Here is a 17,547-nt window from a genome sequence, read left to right as displayed (position 1 = left end):
TAAGCATCAGCAAAGCAACAATCCCCCTCCCCACCAGCAAAAACAGCATTAGTGCCCTCCACCGAGCACTCAAGCGTGCAGCAAAGCATCAATAAAGACACAGACTTGCAGTACTCCAAAGACTACTTGTTTGCCCAGTAATTTGACATACCACAGGCTCTCACTCTCCCTAATAAGGGAAAAAGAGGTGTCCCTGTTTCATAGCGAGAGGGGATACATAGATATAAGAAGTGCAAAAACATAAGTAAAATTTTTAAAAAAAAGTATTGAGGTAGTGTTCATAGGTTCAGTGTCCATTTAGAAATCGAATGGCAGAGGGGAAGAAGTTGTTCCTGAATCATTGGTAGTGTGCCTTCTAGCTTCTGTGCCTCCTTCCTGACAGTAACAATGAGAAAAAGGCACATTCTGGGTGGTGGGAGACCTTAATGATGAATGCCACCTTTCTGAGGCACCACTCCTTGAAGATGTCTTGGATTCTATGGAGGCTAGTATCCATGATAGAAATGACTGATTTTACAACTTTCTGAAACTTATTTCGATCCTGTGCAGTAGACCACTTCCCCCCACCCCCTACGCCATGCCAGATGGTAATGCAGCCAATCAGAATACTCTCCATGGTACATTTGTAGGTGTTTTTAGATGACAAACCAAATCTCCTCAAACTTCTAATGAAATATAGTTTCTGTCTTGCAAATATATGTTGCGACCAGGTTAGGTCCTCAGAGATATTGACACCCAGGAACTTGAAATTACTCACTCTCTCCACTTCTTTACAGTGGCTACACCAGTAATTCTCCAAAGCTCTGTGCAGTTTCCCCCAGTTCTGATTTGCTATTCATCATTATTTTTAAGAATAGATAGAACTGAACAGGAATTCCAAATTACAGACCAGTTCTTCAATTTGCTGAACGGTTAGAAAAATGAGAGCTGAAATGCAGAGAGGATGTTTTCCTTTCAGAGATATCTGTAGCTAGGGGTGTAATTTCAGAATGTGGGTTACCCACTTAAAATGCAGATGAGGAAGAATTTCTTCTCTAGGGTTATGGTGAACCTCTGGAATTCTCTACTGCACGGAACAGCGGAGAATGGATCACTGAACATATTTAAGGCAGCAAGAGAAAATTTTTTTGATCAGGCTATGGAGACAGGAAGGAATAAGCATCTGAGAGCAAGATCAGATCTGTCATAATCTACCTGAATGGCAGAAAGATGCAAGGCCTCACAGTCTCCTACGTTTTTATTTTAACATCGAATGAACAAACCTCCATCAGTCTCATATCTGCAGGGACACGATCACCAATGGAGAGGCACACGGTGTCACCCAGCACAAGTTCCTTTGCTGGTATGTGTTCCACTTTGCCTTCACGGATGCTATGAATGAGAGGACAATCACAGCAGTTTGAGCAGCCACTCTTCTCAGATATAGAACTTTGAAAATAACTGAAAGGGAATTTTTAAACTGCTATTTCAGGGTACTGTTTGAAAACCATTACCTCCACAAAGTGGGTTCCTATCATGGATTAAAAACTGCAATTACAGTATTCAAGTATCTCCTAAAAAAAATAAGTTTCTTTGCAATATTTCCTTGTCCGTCCGAGATATCTGAAGGTGACACTTACCAGTTACATTCTGGAGGGATTAATTTACCAAGCTCTCGTACAGATTTTTCAGAATGGTACTCCTGAAAGAAAAATACATTTCTAAATAATATTTTGATGTATTATGTCATTAATTTCACAAAGGAATGACATTAAACTAACAACTTACCTGCACAAAGGCAACTGTAACCACAATTATTATAGCCTGTAAAAGGGAAAAATATAAAATTAAGGTTGTAATGATATAATTCCAATTTCACAAATTATACACACCTTCTGTTTTTTTTAAACTTTTATACATTAAGGGGCCAGAGCACAAAAGGTAGCCTGAGGTTTCTAAACTCAATTCTTTCCTCTTCAGAAAAGCTCAGAACGTAAGTTCAGCTATCTTGAATTAGGCATTCTATCAGAAGGACTGCTCCAGAAATCCTTCCACATATTGAGACATTTTCATAATCAGGTAAAGGCAATTGATATTAAATAGATTGCACTTTTGCAAAAGCTTCTAAATTGATCCTGAGGTCTTAAAATCCAGCACATTGAACTGCCAACCATTAGGTCTTGCTTAAGTTTTCTGTTTTACCATGTCCGTTTCTCAGTCCCATCAACAGACACGTCCTTATCCTCATTTTCTCATCATGCCCCAATCAAATCAATGAGCTTCCCAATCCTCAGTGATGGTAGACTCTTAGTGTTCAAGACAAGGCTTATGCATTCACAACCACGTTCATAAAGAAGTGCCAGGTGAATGATCCATTTTGCTTTCTACCTCCCCCACATCCCCCAAGTTCCCACCACAATCTCCAAACAATCTGAGACACTTCTTTTGACAACATAAAACAGCCGAGAGTATGGGAAACCATAAATACAATGGGACCAGATAATGATCCAGCTGTAGTAGAGGTCTTTCACTCCAGAATTATCTCTGCCCCAAGCTGTTTCAATACCATGTCAACACTGCCATTTGCCCTTTGGTATGGAAAATAGCTCAGCAGTGTGATGTTCACGAGGCCTTCGTTGGTCAGAGTTGACCATGGATATTGCATCCTAGCTGTCTCAATACACAAGCCTGGGCAGTACAATGTGGAGAGCAAGCTTTTGTCCATGTAGCAAGCTCCCCCTCTCCACGCAACTGATGGCAGAAACCGATACAGTTTGGGTCCAGTAGCATCACAGGGGTTGCCAGTCAGTATTGAACTCAATGTTGGACTGCTTTAGGGACTCCAGGTCTGGATTTTTCCCTTGGGGTTTACTCCCAAACACCTGCTATGCTGTTCATGAGTAGGAATCTGAGATCTCGCACAGACCTACGGAGGGAAGTGTAGAAAAAATAGTTCAGCTGGTTGCTAAGTAAAGCAGCAAACAGCTTCAAGATTGGACAGGAAGTCCTAGAGCATGATTTCCGAGAAGACAAGTAGCCACCTGGTAGGATAGCTACAGAACTGGACCAGTGATGTACAAAGCAGATGTTGGAGATCATACATGGAGACATCACGTGGACGAGCTATTGGACGTGCAACTGAACAACACACTGACTAGATTGCATCCGACAAAATGGGACACATTACAGCCACCGGACTTGCCCTCAGTGATGAACATGTCACTGACAGCAACATGACAATGGTAATTGAAAACATTGTTTTTGACAAGACACCTGCCAAATGTGATGCCACTCCACAGGTCCAGAGGCTCTATCCTGAAAGAAACAGAGCACCACCCAAAAGACTGAACCTTTAGAACTGTGAAGTTAGTTGTGGACTGTTACTGTGAAAGCATGGTTATTTGGAATATGGGTTGTGAAAGGAAAATTGAATGTTTTGTACACATACAGTTTTATGTTGCATTTATCTAAGGGGGGAGGAAGTGTAATGTATGGATCTATTTCTTTCAGAGCAATGACTCCCCTGAGCAGTATATATTGATCTGTTGTCTACATATGCAAATTCTTCTCTCTCTGTCTCTCTCTCTCACTGCAATGTGAATACACCAGTTAAAGTCATCTCCCACATGCGTACTTTTATTTAATTGATATGTAGCTGTGCACAGACACAACAATAACAGTGTATTGATAGGATGTAGAGAAATGGCAAATGGAGTTCGATGCAAAAAAAGCGTGAAGCAACTTTGGAAGATCGAATTTGAAGACAGATTACAAGGTTAAGGGCAGGATTTGTAGCAGTATAGAAGAACAGAGCGACCTTTGCGTCCAAGCCAACAGATCCCTCAAAGTTGTCTTGCTAGTTGATTGGGTGATTATGAACTCATATGGCATGCTGGTCTTCATTAGTTGGGGGAATGAGTTCAAGAGCTGTGAGATAACTTTGCAGCTTTATAAAGCTCTGGTTAGACCACATTTTTACATTGTATTCATATTCGATCACCTCCTTATGAGAAGGGTGTGAAAACTTTAGAGAGAGTGCAGAGGACATTTTACAAGAATGCTGCCTGAATTAGAGAACATGACTTAGGGGGAAAGGTTGAGCAACTGGGGCTCTTCCCTTTGAAGTGATGGAAAATGAGAGGCAACTTGATAGAGGTGTATATAATTATGAGAAGCATAGAAAGTGTGCATAGCTGGAGTCTTTATCCCACTGTCAATGGCCAATTCCAGAGGACATCAGCGCAAGGTGAGTTGAAAATATTTTAAAGAAGATATCAGGAGGTAGTTTATATAAAAAAAAACAGAGAGAGCGATGGGTGCCTGGAAAACATTGCTGGGTGTGGTGGTGGAGGAATGGTTCCTAGTGTGGAATCCTTGCTCAATCGTATTGGTCCATGGCATAAAAAAGGTTGGGAATCCCTGTGGCAGAGGCCTATACAAATGGAGACATTTAGAAGAAGTATGGATGCAAGAAAAAAAAAGGAGGGTTATGGGCTGCATAGGAAGGAATGGTTAGATTGATCATGGGATAAGTCAGCACTACATCATGGGTAGATGGACCTATACTTTGTTGTTCTGTTCTGTGTTCTCTCTCCTTATTCATGACTATGTACAACTAGAGAAAATCTCGCCAGCTGTCTATATTACTATGCCAGACCCTAGTATCTACAGAAAGGTGCCACCACTGACCAGAAATTCAACTGGACCAGCTATATGAACACATCTTCAGCCAACTCCCCAACTCTGATTAAACGTTACAGTGGTACATGAGAATATATTTAATATTAATTGAATGATACATAATTTTACATACCACCGTTATGCTCACTGCATCTTCAATCTCTTTAGTGATGAGGCTAATAACAGCTGATGCCAAGAGCAACAGAATAAGGGGATCTTTGAACTAGAGTTGAAAAAAAATAAGACTAAATATATTACATATGAATATAATAAAACCACAGCTTATTATAATTGTCTACAATTTGCATGTACTTGATTCCAATGACATGCATTCAAAGCTAGCAAAGATCAATTAAACAACTTAAAAACTAATAAAACATTTGAATTTTGAATTATGTAAAACACAAATAAAATCAAATGTTAAAGCAGGCATAATTAAGCATAATAAAACACTTCTTTGTTGCAGCTGATCCTATTCATTCAAGTGAATGGGTTCATGGACCTTGCGCATGAACCGACAGAAGTTTAGTTGGCAGATATTACACCCATTCCCAGAGAAATAGGTAAGCTTATGCTCCACCATGTGGAATCCGGTAGTGGAGTATAGCTGGGTAATTGGTGGCACAAACAAAAGTGCCCACAGTTCCACTCTGAAAATGGTTCACTTTTCCTTGTGACCAACAATTTAATGAACAATGCATCAATTTTGTGCGAGAGAAGCAAAATATGTCTCAGTACAGGAAAATAAGCAGAATTTAAGAACCAAGGTTGTATAAAATGGATTAAGATCTTAGTTAAACACTCAACCTCTAACTCTGCAATATGAAATCAATACACAAAACTAATAGTTTCTAATTCCTTTATGCCTATGTTTGAATAAGTGTACACACGTGCGTGCGCGCGCCTGATAATAGATAACAAGTTGTGATGAAAATCAATTTTTACAGCTGCTTGGTTTAACTACATCACTGTGCAACTGGATGTTGGACTTACTAAACAACAGACCTTGAAGAGTCAAGATGCACAACTGTTCTTCCTTCCTCATCATCTTCAACACTGGTGCGATAAGTTTGTGGCCTAAGGTAGAATGAGGTGAGTTATTAACTTCAAACTTTCTGAATTTTCACTCAAAGGGTTGAACTGCACGTGCACGTAATGAGAGTTGTAAAACTCATCTCCTTCCACCTTAGGCCACAAATTTATCCGTCACCTCTGCTGTGGATCACCTGGAGGTCCAAGACACTCTCGTTACATGCACATGCAGTTCAACTCTTTGAGTGATAATGCAGAAAGTTTGAAGTTAATAACTCGTATCCTTCAACCCTAGGCCACGAACTTACCAATCACCCCTACTATGGACCACTTCTACAAAACAGGGATCCGTATGCTCCACGACCGCTGGACTAACTGTGTACATATAGAAGGGGACTATGTTGAAAAATAAATGTGCTAGGTTTTCTAAAATTGACTCCTTCTACCTTAGGCCATGAATTTATCAATCACCCCTCATGTACCTTACACAATCAAGAACGTTCAACAATGCCTTTACGTTCTGGGGAAGCTTACGAGACCTGGGCTTTATGCATTCATACTCACATCATTCTAGAGACACGCGGTAAAGAGCATCCCAACAAGCTGCATCACTGCTTGGTACAGAAACGGCACTGCGGCGGATAGGAGTGCTCTACAACGGGTAGTCAAATTGGTCCATCACATAACTAGCACCAACCTACTCGCCATCAAGAATATACGTACAGAAAGGTGTTGGAAAAGGGCCAGCAACATCACAAAGGATTTACTTTCCCCAAGCAGTAAGACTGACCAAAACTTCCACCAACCAACTCCAGCACTACTTTATTATATCCCATCATTCAGATGTACAGCCTAGCAACACTTTATGGAATATAATTAATCTATGTATCCAATGTATTTACATTTACATTGTGTTTTTATTATTTTTATGTTATTTACTTTTGTGGGTGGGTGCAGGGTGGGGTGGGTTGTGCTGCATCAGATCCAGAGCTATAATTACTTTGTTCTTTTTAAACTTCTGTGAAGGAAATTACATTAAACAATTTTGACAAAAAAAATTAAATTGATTCACCCATGAATCTGATTGACAACATTGCTGGTAGATGTACAGATATTCTAAACCAGAGATATTTATTTACAAATATTTTGATGTCGAATATCAGATGAAACAGAGGCAAGCTTTTTAAAATGAAAAATCTATTTACCCATGGCAAGCCCAACTATCTAAACCCCTTTCTTGTCAATATCACCACTCAATCAGAATCATTTTATTGCCAGCGTATGAAACATAAAAGAAATGATTGTGGATTGGTGCCAAGCATAAAACACAGGACAATACCATAGCAGAAAACATAATGGTAATGAACTATTTACAAGAAAATAGTGCGAACAGCCAAGGGCAATCGACAATTAGTAGAATGGTCACATGCACAAATGTCAATAATCAGACACAAATAAATGTGAACTTAAGAACAGACTCCATAATTAGCAGCAGAACAAGGCAAGCAGGAAAGAATTTCATGAAAGTTGTTCAGGGACATTTAGGGAGTTCCCCCTGAGTGAGTTTGTTGAGAAGCTGGATAGCTACAGGAAAGAAGTTTTGGAGATGACGTGTTCTGATGGTGATGGACCTGTAGCATCTCCCTAATGGCAATTTGGTGAATAGTTGACTGCTAGGGTGGGTGGAGTCAGCAGTAATTTTTCCAGCTCCTTTCTTTGCTCTGGCAATGAACTTGTCTTTTAATGTCTGTAGCTGACAGCCAATGATCAATACATGTAATGCATGCCCACCCCTCCCCGTCACACTCACATACATAGTTGCTTTCACTCTGATTACTGTAAGTGCATCTGACACAGAGAAAGGCAAGCCATTGTCTTTGGTTTTGCTCTAAAATCCATACTCATTGCACCTACTGTGCCCTCTTCTCTGATCACCATTTTAATCTTAATGTTACATGCTCGAGAAGTTGCCAGCCTTGTACCCCCATGTCACTTTTGTAAAACCTGGTCTTCCTTTTCACCACTTACTGAAAGTGATCATTGTTTTAGTTTCCCACAGGCTGGATCAGCCCATAAGTAAAATATCAGAAACGATGGCAATCTGAAATAAAACGGAAATATCTGTACCTTCCACAGATTTTATAAATAGAACAGAGCACTTTCTTCTTCACTTTTTAAAACATTTATTCCAAAGCCCTCCTGACCAGACAACAGCTACAGAGAAAATGCAATGCAGGTAGACAATAAGGTACAAGATCATAACAAGGTGGATTGTGAGATCAAGAGACCATTGCAAAAATTGTAAATATGAATTGTAAAGAGCCAATAGTAAAACTATATTAAAAGGTCAGGAAGCATTTGCAGATAAAGAAATAGGGCTTAAATATTTGGTTGCCAAACTTAGTTCAGAATGGTCAAACATGTTTTAATCTGCAGAGAAAGGAAGGAGGCAAAACCAAGCCTGGAGTTTGATTTGCATTATAGTTTCTATTGTCATGGGTCACAAAGAGTAATGTAGCACAGATACAGGCCTTCAGTCCATCCCAACCATGATGCTCTCCGAGCTAATCCCAATGTCATGTACTTTCACCACCCCATTGCACACCTCACCTTTAGTTCTGATCATTTCTCTTCCTCGTTCTCTGCTTTGCATGAACTTGCCTTATCTCTCATTTCTCAGTCTTGAAACGTTAACTCAACTACCTCCAGCCCCCCAGAAATGCTACTTTACCTACCAATATTTTCTCTTTTTGTATCCGAAGAACATTTGACATCTTCCATTAATAAAATCATGTCATGGTTAAAGTACAGACAGGTTAATCTGTCAGTAAATGGCTGACTTCAAGTGGTGGAAGGAAAGTGGGAAGAAAGATTAAGTCATTACCAATTTGAATGATAGATATTTTGGAGGTGTGATCTCTCAATTCAATAAAGTTTGAATGTAAAACATAGAATAGTATAGCACAGTACAGGCCCTTTGGCCCACAATGTTGTGCCGATCCTCAAATCCTGCCTCCCATATAACCCCCCACCTTAAATTCCTCCATATACCTGTCTAGTAGTCTCATAAACTTCACTAGTGTATCTGCCTCCACCACTGACTCAGGCAGTGCATTCCACACACCAACCACTCTCTGAGTGAAAAACCTTCCTCTAATATCCCCTTTGAACTTCCCTCCCCTTATCTTAAAGCCATGTCCTCTTGTACTGAGCAGTGGTGCCCTGGGGAAGAGGCACTGGCTGTCCACTCTGTCTATTCCTCTTAATATCTTGTACACCTCTATCATGTCTCCTCTCATCCTCCTTCTCTCCAAAGAGTAAAGCCCTAGCTCCCTTAATCTCTGATCATAATCCATACTCTCTAAACCAGGCAGCACCCTGGTAAATCTCCTCTGTACCCTTTCCAATGCTTCCACATCCTTCCTTTCGTGAGGCGACCAGAACTGGACACAGTACTCCAAGTGTGGCCTAACTTGAGTTTTATAGAGCTGTATCATTACATCGTGTCTCATAAACTCTATCCATCGACTTATGAAAGCTAACACCCCATAAGCTTTCTTTTTTCTTGTAATTTATTTTTTTTGAAGTTCATCATCAAACAAACACTTCCATAAGATGTATTCCAGACATTGTACATATATATTATATAATCATATATATCACAAATCTCCACAAAGTACTTATCTACTTCTAACTACCCTATCTACCTGTGAGGCAACTTTCAGGGATCTGTGGACATGCACCCCCAGATCCCTCTGCTCCTCCACACTACCAAGTATCCTGCCAGGAAGGCAGTTTTGAAATTTGTCAGACTACTGTCACAAGGCTCTGTATACTTGCAACTTTATAGTCCTTACAACTAATGCAGTGGCTTCAATATGTTCTTTACAGTGCACAGCATCGAACAGAAAATGTACTGCAGGTACATTTAAAATATCCACATTTTACATTTACAAAACAGGATCTAAATGAATTTCATGAATTACATAAAATGTATCATAAGCAAAACTATCTCTCACATTTGGATAATTGAGGGAAAAAATCACAACTAACACATTAAGTTATAATGAAGTTCAAGCAACATTAGAGGTAACTTGTCACATTAAAAGGTAAAGGTTTTTATTAAATTTTAAAATAACCATTCTGATTAGTACCTGGCCAAGGTACTTCTTCCAAATTGGTTCAGGTTTGTCCACTTCAAAATCATTCCATCCAAACTTATGCCGTCGCTCGAGCACCTGAACCTCTGTGAGACCATTCTCCAAATCAGCCTATCACCAAAGATATTATTTATGACAAGTTATTTTCATAAAATTATAACCACAAATGCACTTCTGTAAATGATATGATTAATACACAATAATTTTCCAGGCAATTTTCATGGTTCAAATTAGGTACCTCTTTTGCTGTATAGTGCAATGTGTAATGTATAATAGTTTGGAAATTTAATTTCTTTTATACACAGTACAAGTATCAATGCCAACTCAACATAATTTTATTTCCCATCTATTTCCCCAGTGATCTTTTTTCATATGTAGCAGCAATCATCCATGAAGACCATTTCACATGTTGACCGATTCCAGGATCAACTGGATATTTGGATTATCAGAAAGCTTTCATAGTGCCCCACACAGGAAATTAGTCAACAAGGTGAGAGTAGGTTTGACTTTGTGGTAACAGACTGACATGAATTGAAAACTGGTTATAGGATGGAAAGCAAAAAAAAAAAATACTCGAGTTGGTAATCTGTTGGTACATGGGAGCCAGCTATTAACAACTGAGAAGATTGGCTGAAGGAACCAAACATTATACTTCTGAATTTACCTACAGTATTAAACCATGTGGTATTGTGATTAGGAAAGTGGGTGTAAAGAAGTTTCAAATATAAACACCCTCAGTGAGGAAGTAAGAAGTTGAAATGCAATATTTGGAAAATGAGAAATTGTTCATGTTAGAGCACAATTATAGAAAATGCAATGGTGGGAGACATTAGATCCTGCTGACATTGAAAGGGGCACTGGCAATGATACCCAATATGTAGGTGCAATTGATGGCTGAGGTTGGCCTTTATTATTCATAGATTTGAACATACAACTAAAGATGTCTTATAGCAATTATATAGGGGCTTGGTGACACTGCTGCCGAAATATTTGGTATAGGTTTGGTCCATTCACCTAAAAAAAAGATATACTTGCCATAGAAAGTGTGCAACAAAATTCACTGGCGTGATTCCAGGGGTGACAGGTTTGAGGACAGATTGAGTAAACTGGGCTGGATTTTCCAGAGTTCAGAAGATTGAAAGATTCAACAGCAGGAAGTTGGAAGGGTGTGTCCCTTGCTGAAACCATAGGTAGAACCAGGGATACAGTCACAGAATGAAAAGGAAAGGCCAAATAGAACTAAGATGAGGATAATATTTTTTTATGCAAAGGATGGAGTGCAAGCAGATAGTGCTGAGAAAGAAGATGAGCCATACACTTGTTGAATGCTGGAACTGGCTTTGAAGGCCTATGTCTTCTGCTTCTTCTTGTCTTTTTAAGTACTGTTCTGGAATTATTCAGTTCAAGGCCCACCCAAGATCTGATCTTTCTAGGTAAGGGAAATTTAATGAAAAATTGATGGGGCTAGGGAGTTTTCAATTCAAATATAGGATATCCAAACCAAAATAAAAATGTTACCAACTCCCACTGGGATACACAAGCATGCTACAGCCTGAGAAGGCATTGTACTGACACTAATCTTCATGAAATGAAGGGTGACTGCAAAGATTCAATTACTACTGGCTATTCATGAATAAAATTTAGGATACAGAATTAATATGATCCAAGAAATCTAAGTTTTATTTTATTACAGTGATTTTGGCTTGGCATGACTATTCATAGTTTTATGAATAAGCAAACAGCAATTTCAGGCATTCTTCTCAAGGTAAGAAAAATATTTGCTCCAATACTGTGCACTGAAAGTACAAAGAAGTATTCAAATAAACATTGATGACAACATCTCATTCTTACCTGAAGGTCCCTTATTAAGTCATCAAAATGGCGTGCGCTGGCTTCCTTGGAAGAAACTGGATGGATTGATTCTTTATTGCTGTTAACTTTTAGTTCCTGAAGTTCTGCATCTGTCTGCTGGTGAATATTGTAAATGTTTGTGGGTATTATGTCATCTACAGTAAAATTTGCAATTTGCACAATTTACAGCATATCAGCTTTCTAATAATTTACCAAGAAAATCAGGTTGAAAGAAAAAAACTCTTCAAATGGGTTAATACACTTAATTAATATTAGGTTAAGATATGCCCCAAAATATAGCTCAAATGCCTCATTTTACACAAAAATACTACAGATTTTTGGCTCATGTTACCATAATGGTGAATATGCAGCTCCAATAGTTGTGTTACAGTAGAATACAGGAGTGGCACAGTAGCACAGTGGTTACAGCAATCACTCTACAGTGCCAGTAACACACACACAAAATGCTGGAGGAACTCAGCAGGCCAGGCAGCATCTACAAAAAAAGTACGGTTGAAATTTCTGGCTGAAACTCTTCAGCAGGACAGAAGACAAAAGGCTGAGGAGTAGATTTAAAAGGTGGGGTGAGGAGAGAGAGAAACACCAGGTGATAGGTGAAACTTGGAGGGGGAGGGATGAAGTGAAGAGCTGGGAAGTTGATTAGTGAAAGAAACAGAAGGCCATTGAAGATAGAAAAAAAAAGGTGGGGGAGGGAGGAGCACCAGAGGGAGGCAATGGGCAGGCAAGGAGATAAGGTGAGAGACGGAAAAGTGGATGGGACATGGTGAAGGGGGGATGGGGGACATTACCAGAAGTCCAAGAAATTGATGTTCATGCCATCAGTCGGATGCTACCCAAATGGAATATAAGATGATGTTGTTCTTCCAATCTCAGTGTGGCTTCATCACAACAGTGGAGGAGGCCATGGATAGACATATCGGAATGGGAATGGGAAGTGGCATTAAATGTTACTCCAGATCCAATGCAGCACAAGAAGAAACACATCAACCAAGCTGCTCTGGCTGAATAATATACAGGTTAGTATCCGTCATGCTCAGCTGGTTTATCAATGACTGACTCTCAGTCACAGGTCCAGGCTGCTGGCTGGACATCGTTCACTTCCACTGGCATATACAAATAATGGAAAACATGGGCTCAAGAACATCTCAAACATGTACCACCAAGCTCAAGAACAGCTTCTATCCTGCTTTTATAAGACTATTAAATAGTTCCTTAGTTCAATAAATTGGACTTTTGACCTGACAATCTAGCTCGTTCTGATTTTGCACCTTCTTGTTTACCTACAGAACACTTTCTCTGTAGCTATTACACTTTATTCTGCATTCTTGTTGTTCTGGATCTGCAGAATCTCTTGTTTTTTGTTGGTGTTTTTACCTTGTTTTACCTCAGTGCATTGTATAATGGTCTGAACTGTATGAACAATATGCAAGACAAGATTTTCACTGCATCTTGGTACATGTCACAGCAATAACCTAATTCCAATTGAAAGTAACACACACACAAAAAGTTGGAGGAACTTAGCAGGTCAGGCATTATCTATGAAAAAAAGTAAACAGTCAAAAGTTTTTGGCCAAGAAGGGTTTTGGCTCCAATCTTTGACTGGTTACTCTTTTCCATAGATGCTGCCTCACCTGTTGAGTTGCTCCAGCACTTTTTGTGCGCTGCTTTGGATTGCCAGCATCTGCAGATGTTCACATGTTGTAATTCCCAATTGACATTGGTTTTTGCCCAGGGAGGAGGGTGTGGTGCTATTTCTTAGAGGGAATGAATGGTAATGTTAGTCACTATGATCCACAAGTTTAGTAACATGGCCACAGGAGTGGAATGAAGCCAATGAAAAGGATAAGCAAATTTTTTAAAAAAACAGCCAAGTCAAAAATCAGGTTTAATTTCATTGGCATATGTTGTGAAATTGGTGTGTTTTTAGCAACAGTACATTGCAACACACAATAATAAAATGTAAATTACAATAATCAAGATATTGCTATGAGCATTTGTTCCATAATGACAGACGAAGAAGCTCATTAACACAACAGCAGCTTTATTGTGATAAACACAAAACATACTGGACACCATGACCTGGAGATTGAACCTAACCAGTCTCATACAGACAGGGGAGGTGAGCATCACACACCCTGGTTACAAGAACTCCCAAATATTCGCTAATCACACCCAAAGATTTAAAAGTGAAATGGATTAAAGATGAAGACAGGGACAGTGAATGGAGTTGATGGATGTTTAAGGACAGAAGAATATTTAAATATATTCTTAATTATATGATACAGGGGGAGAAAGGTAAAAATTTGAGAAATATTAATCGAGAGTAGTGATATTATTTTTTCTTCTCTTATATATACTTTTTTATGTTACAGGGGAGCTGGGGGAACTTCGGATCGATTGCTACAGTATTCACGTGTGTAATCATGGTGATTGCCATGACCCGTACAACGGAGGGGGGTAATGTTGTGTTTTTTTTTATTCACAACATCAGTAGGGGGGTATTTTGTTATTTCTTTCTTTATAATCTATTTTTCTTTAATCTTTCTTTCTTTGCCTGGACAATCGGGGGGGGGGGGGGGGGTGTGGAAGACACATAGCAACACGGAAAATTTTAAAAAGATTCCCCAAGGTACTATGAAAGTTGAAAAGTTAGGTATTACTATAGACTGGAGTAACCCTGTTAAAAATAATGACTAATTTACTGAATTTTTAAAGTTTTAATGTTAATGGGATTAATGGACTGGTGAAAAGAAAAAGAATTTTAATATACATTAAGAAAATGAAAATAGATATAGCTTTTTTACAAGAAACACACTTAACAGAGATAGAACATCAGAAATTAAAGAGAGATTGGGTCGGAAATGTTATTGTAGCTTCATTTAATTCAAAGGCGAGGGGAGTTGCAATTTTGGTTAATAAAACTTTACCAATTAAAATACAAAATGTATTAATTGATTCTGCGGGGAGATATGTAATTATACATTGTCAAATTTTTTCAGAACTATGGACTCATGAATATTTATGCACCAAATGAAAATGATGTAAAATTTATACAAGAGGCCTTTTTGAATTTGGCTGACGCACATGACAAAATATTAATAGGTGGAGATTTTAATTTTTGTCTAGACCCAGTTTTAGATAGATCAACAAAGGTTGTTACAAAATCAAAAGTAGCAAAATTAACTTTATCATTGATGAAAGATTTAAATTTGATTGATATATGGAGAAGAATTAATCCAAAAGAAAGAGATTACTCATTTTATTCAAATAGACATAAAACTTATTCAAGGATAGATTTTTTCCTATTATCAATGAATATTCAAGACAGAGTGAAAAATATGGAATATAAAGCAAGAATATTGTCAGATCATTCCCCCTTGACAATGACAATGATAATGATGGATAAAGAGGAATCGATTTACAGATGGAGATTTAATTCAATATTATTAAAACGTCAAGATTTTTGTGATTTCATGAAAAAGCAGATTCAGATTTTTTTAAATACAAATTTACATTCAGTTGATGATAAATTTATAGTATGGGAAGCAATGAAGGCATATTTAAGAGGCCAGATAATAAGTTATACTTCTAAAATTAAGAAGGAATATATGGTAGAAATAGATCAATTGGAAAAAGAGATTACAAAATTAGAAAAAGAATCTCAAAGATATATGACAGAAGAAAAACGAAGACAACTTGTTAACAAGAAGTTACAATATAATACACTTCAGACATACCGAACAGAAAAAGCAATTATGAGAACTAAACAAAGATATTATGAACTAGGTGAAAGATCACACAAAATTCTCGCTTGGCAGTTAAAAACAGACCAGATTTCCAAAACAATAAATGCAATTAGAACAAGTGTAAATAAAATTACTTATAAACCTTTAGAAATTAATGAAACTTTTAAGAATTTTTATTCTGAATTGTATCAATCAGAATCACAAAATGATAATGTCGAGATAGAAAGGTTTTTTTTAAAATCACAAATTACTCTTCCAAAATTGAATTCGGAAGAACAGAAGGGATTAGAGATCCCTTTTACATTAAAAGAGGTCGAAGAAGCTTTAGGATCACTTCAGAGTAATAAATCCTCAGGAGAGGATGGTTTTCCGCCTGAATTTTATAAAAAGTTTAAAGATTTCTAATTCCTCCTTTTATGGAGTTAATATACCAAGCGGAAAGAACGCATAAACTTCCAGAATCTTTTTCGACAGCTATTTTAATAGTATTGCCAAAAAAAGATAGAGATCTTTTAAAGCCAACATCATACAGACCTATTTCTTTGTTGAATACCGACTATAAAATAATAGCAAAAATTTTATCTAATAGATTATCTAAATACTTACCAAAATTAATACATATGGATCAAACAGGATTTATCAAAAATAGACAATCGGCAGATAATGTAACTCGGTTACTTAGCATAATTCATTTGGCACAGAAGAGGGAGGAAATGAGTGTGGCAGTTGCCTTAGATGCAGAAAAAGCATTTGATAGATTGGAATGGGATTTTTTATTTAAGGTATTGGAAAAATATGGATTAGGAGTATCTTTTATAAAATGGATTAAAACCTTAAATACTAATCCAAAGCTAAAGTAGTGACAAATGGTCTAATTTCAACATCATTTCAGTTAACAATGTCAACTAGACAAGGTTGTCCATTATCACCAGCTTTATTTGTGTTGGCGATAGAACCATTAGCTGAATTAATTAGAATGGACCCAGATATTATGGGTTTCAGAGTTAACCAGGAGGAATATAAGATTAATTTATTTGCTGACGATGTTTTGCTTTATTTAACAAACCCATTGTATTCGCTGCATAAATTATCTTCTAGATTGGAAGAATATGGGAAAATATCAGGCTACAAAATAAATTGGGATAAAAGTGAAATTCTACCCCTTACTAAAGGAGATTATAGTCAATGTCGACTAATAACTCAATTTAGATGGCTGATAAATGGTACATAATATTTAGGTATAAGAGTTGATAATGATATAAAGAATTTATATAAATTAAATTATTTACTATTATTGAAAAAAGTTCAAGAAGATCTTGATAAATAGATTACATTACCAATAACATTAGTAGACAGAGTAAATGCTGTAAAAATGAATATATTCCCTAGATTACAATATTTATTCCAAACACTACCAATACAATTACGCAGAAGTTTTTTCAAGAGTTAAATAAATGTGTGAGGAAGTTCCTTTGGAAAGGCAAGATGTCAAGAATATCGTTGGAAAAATTGACATGAAATTTGACCTAGGAGGGTTACAACTTCCAAACTTTAAGAAATATTATAAAGCAAATCAACTTAGATTTATTGCATCCTTTTTGAAGAAGATAAACCGGCATGGATTAGAATAGAATTAGATAAAATAGGAGAAAATATACCAGAAGATTTTATATATAAGTGGGAATCTAAATGGATACGGGAAAAGAAAGAATCTCCTATATTAAAACATTTGATTGATTTATGGGATAAGATAAATGTTGATGATGAGATAAAGAAATCTTTATTAGCAAAGAGACCTTTAATTCAAAATAAACTTATTCCTTTTACAATGGATAACCAACTTTTATACAATTGGTTTCAAAAAGGGATTAGATAGATAGGAGATTGTTTTGAAGGAGGTATATTAATGTCATTTGATCAATTAAAGAATAAATACAAAATATCAAACAACACTCTTTTTTGTTATTTCCAATTAAGGGCTTATTTAAGAGATAAATTGGGTCAAACAATGTTATTGCCAAAACCTAATGAAATAGAAACTTTAATTCAAAAAGGAAAAATTTAAAAAATTATTTCTT

The 17,547-nt window shown here is 37.2% G+C and overlaps 1 protein-coding gene across 2 annotated transcripts in view; it reads right to left on the bottom strand.

Moving 5' to 3' along the window:
• Window positions 1-17,547, bottom strand: part of LOC140740804 (calcium-transporting ATPase type 2C member 2-like) — a 74,301-nt gene that overhangs the window by 44,336 nt on the left and 12,418 nt on the right. The window contains exons 2-7 of one of the 2 annotated variants that reach the window (XM_073070325.1): window positions 11,703-11,819; window positions 9,846-9,962; window positions 4,793-4,882; window positions 1,768-1,803; window positions 1,620-1,681; window positions 1,263-1,371 (exon numbers count right to left, since the gene is read on the bottom strand). In XM_073070325.1, coding sequence (XP_072926426.1) covers window positions 1,263-1,371; window positions 1,620-1,681; window positions 1,768-1,803; window positions 4,793-4,882; window positions 9,846-9,962; window positions 11,703-11,819 — 531 coding nt within the window. The remainder of the gene's footprint in view (window positions 1-1,262; window positions 1,372-1,619; window positions 1,682-1,767; window positions 1,804-4,792; window positions 4,883-9,845; window positions 9,963-11,702; window positions 11,820-17,547) is intronic. The other variant, XM_073070326.1, reaches the window with a different exon arrangement.

Source organism: Hemitrygon akajei, chromosome 17, assembly GCF_048418815.1.
Source record: "Hemitrygon akajei chromosome 17, sHemAka1.3, whole genome shotgun sequence".
Taxonomy (NCBI): domain Eukaryota; kingdom Metazoa; phylum Chordata; class Chondrichthyes; order Myliobatiformes; family Dasyatidae; genus Hemitrygon; species Hemitrygon akajei.
Note: the sequence above shows the minus strand (reverse complement) of the source record. Positions and strands in the feature narration are given on the sequence as shown.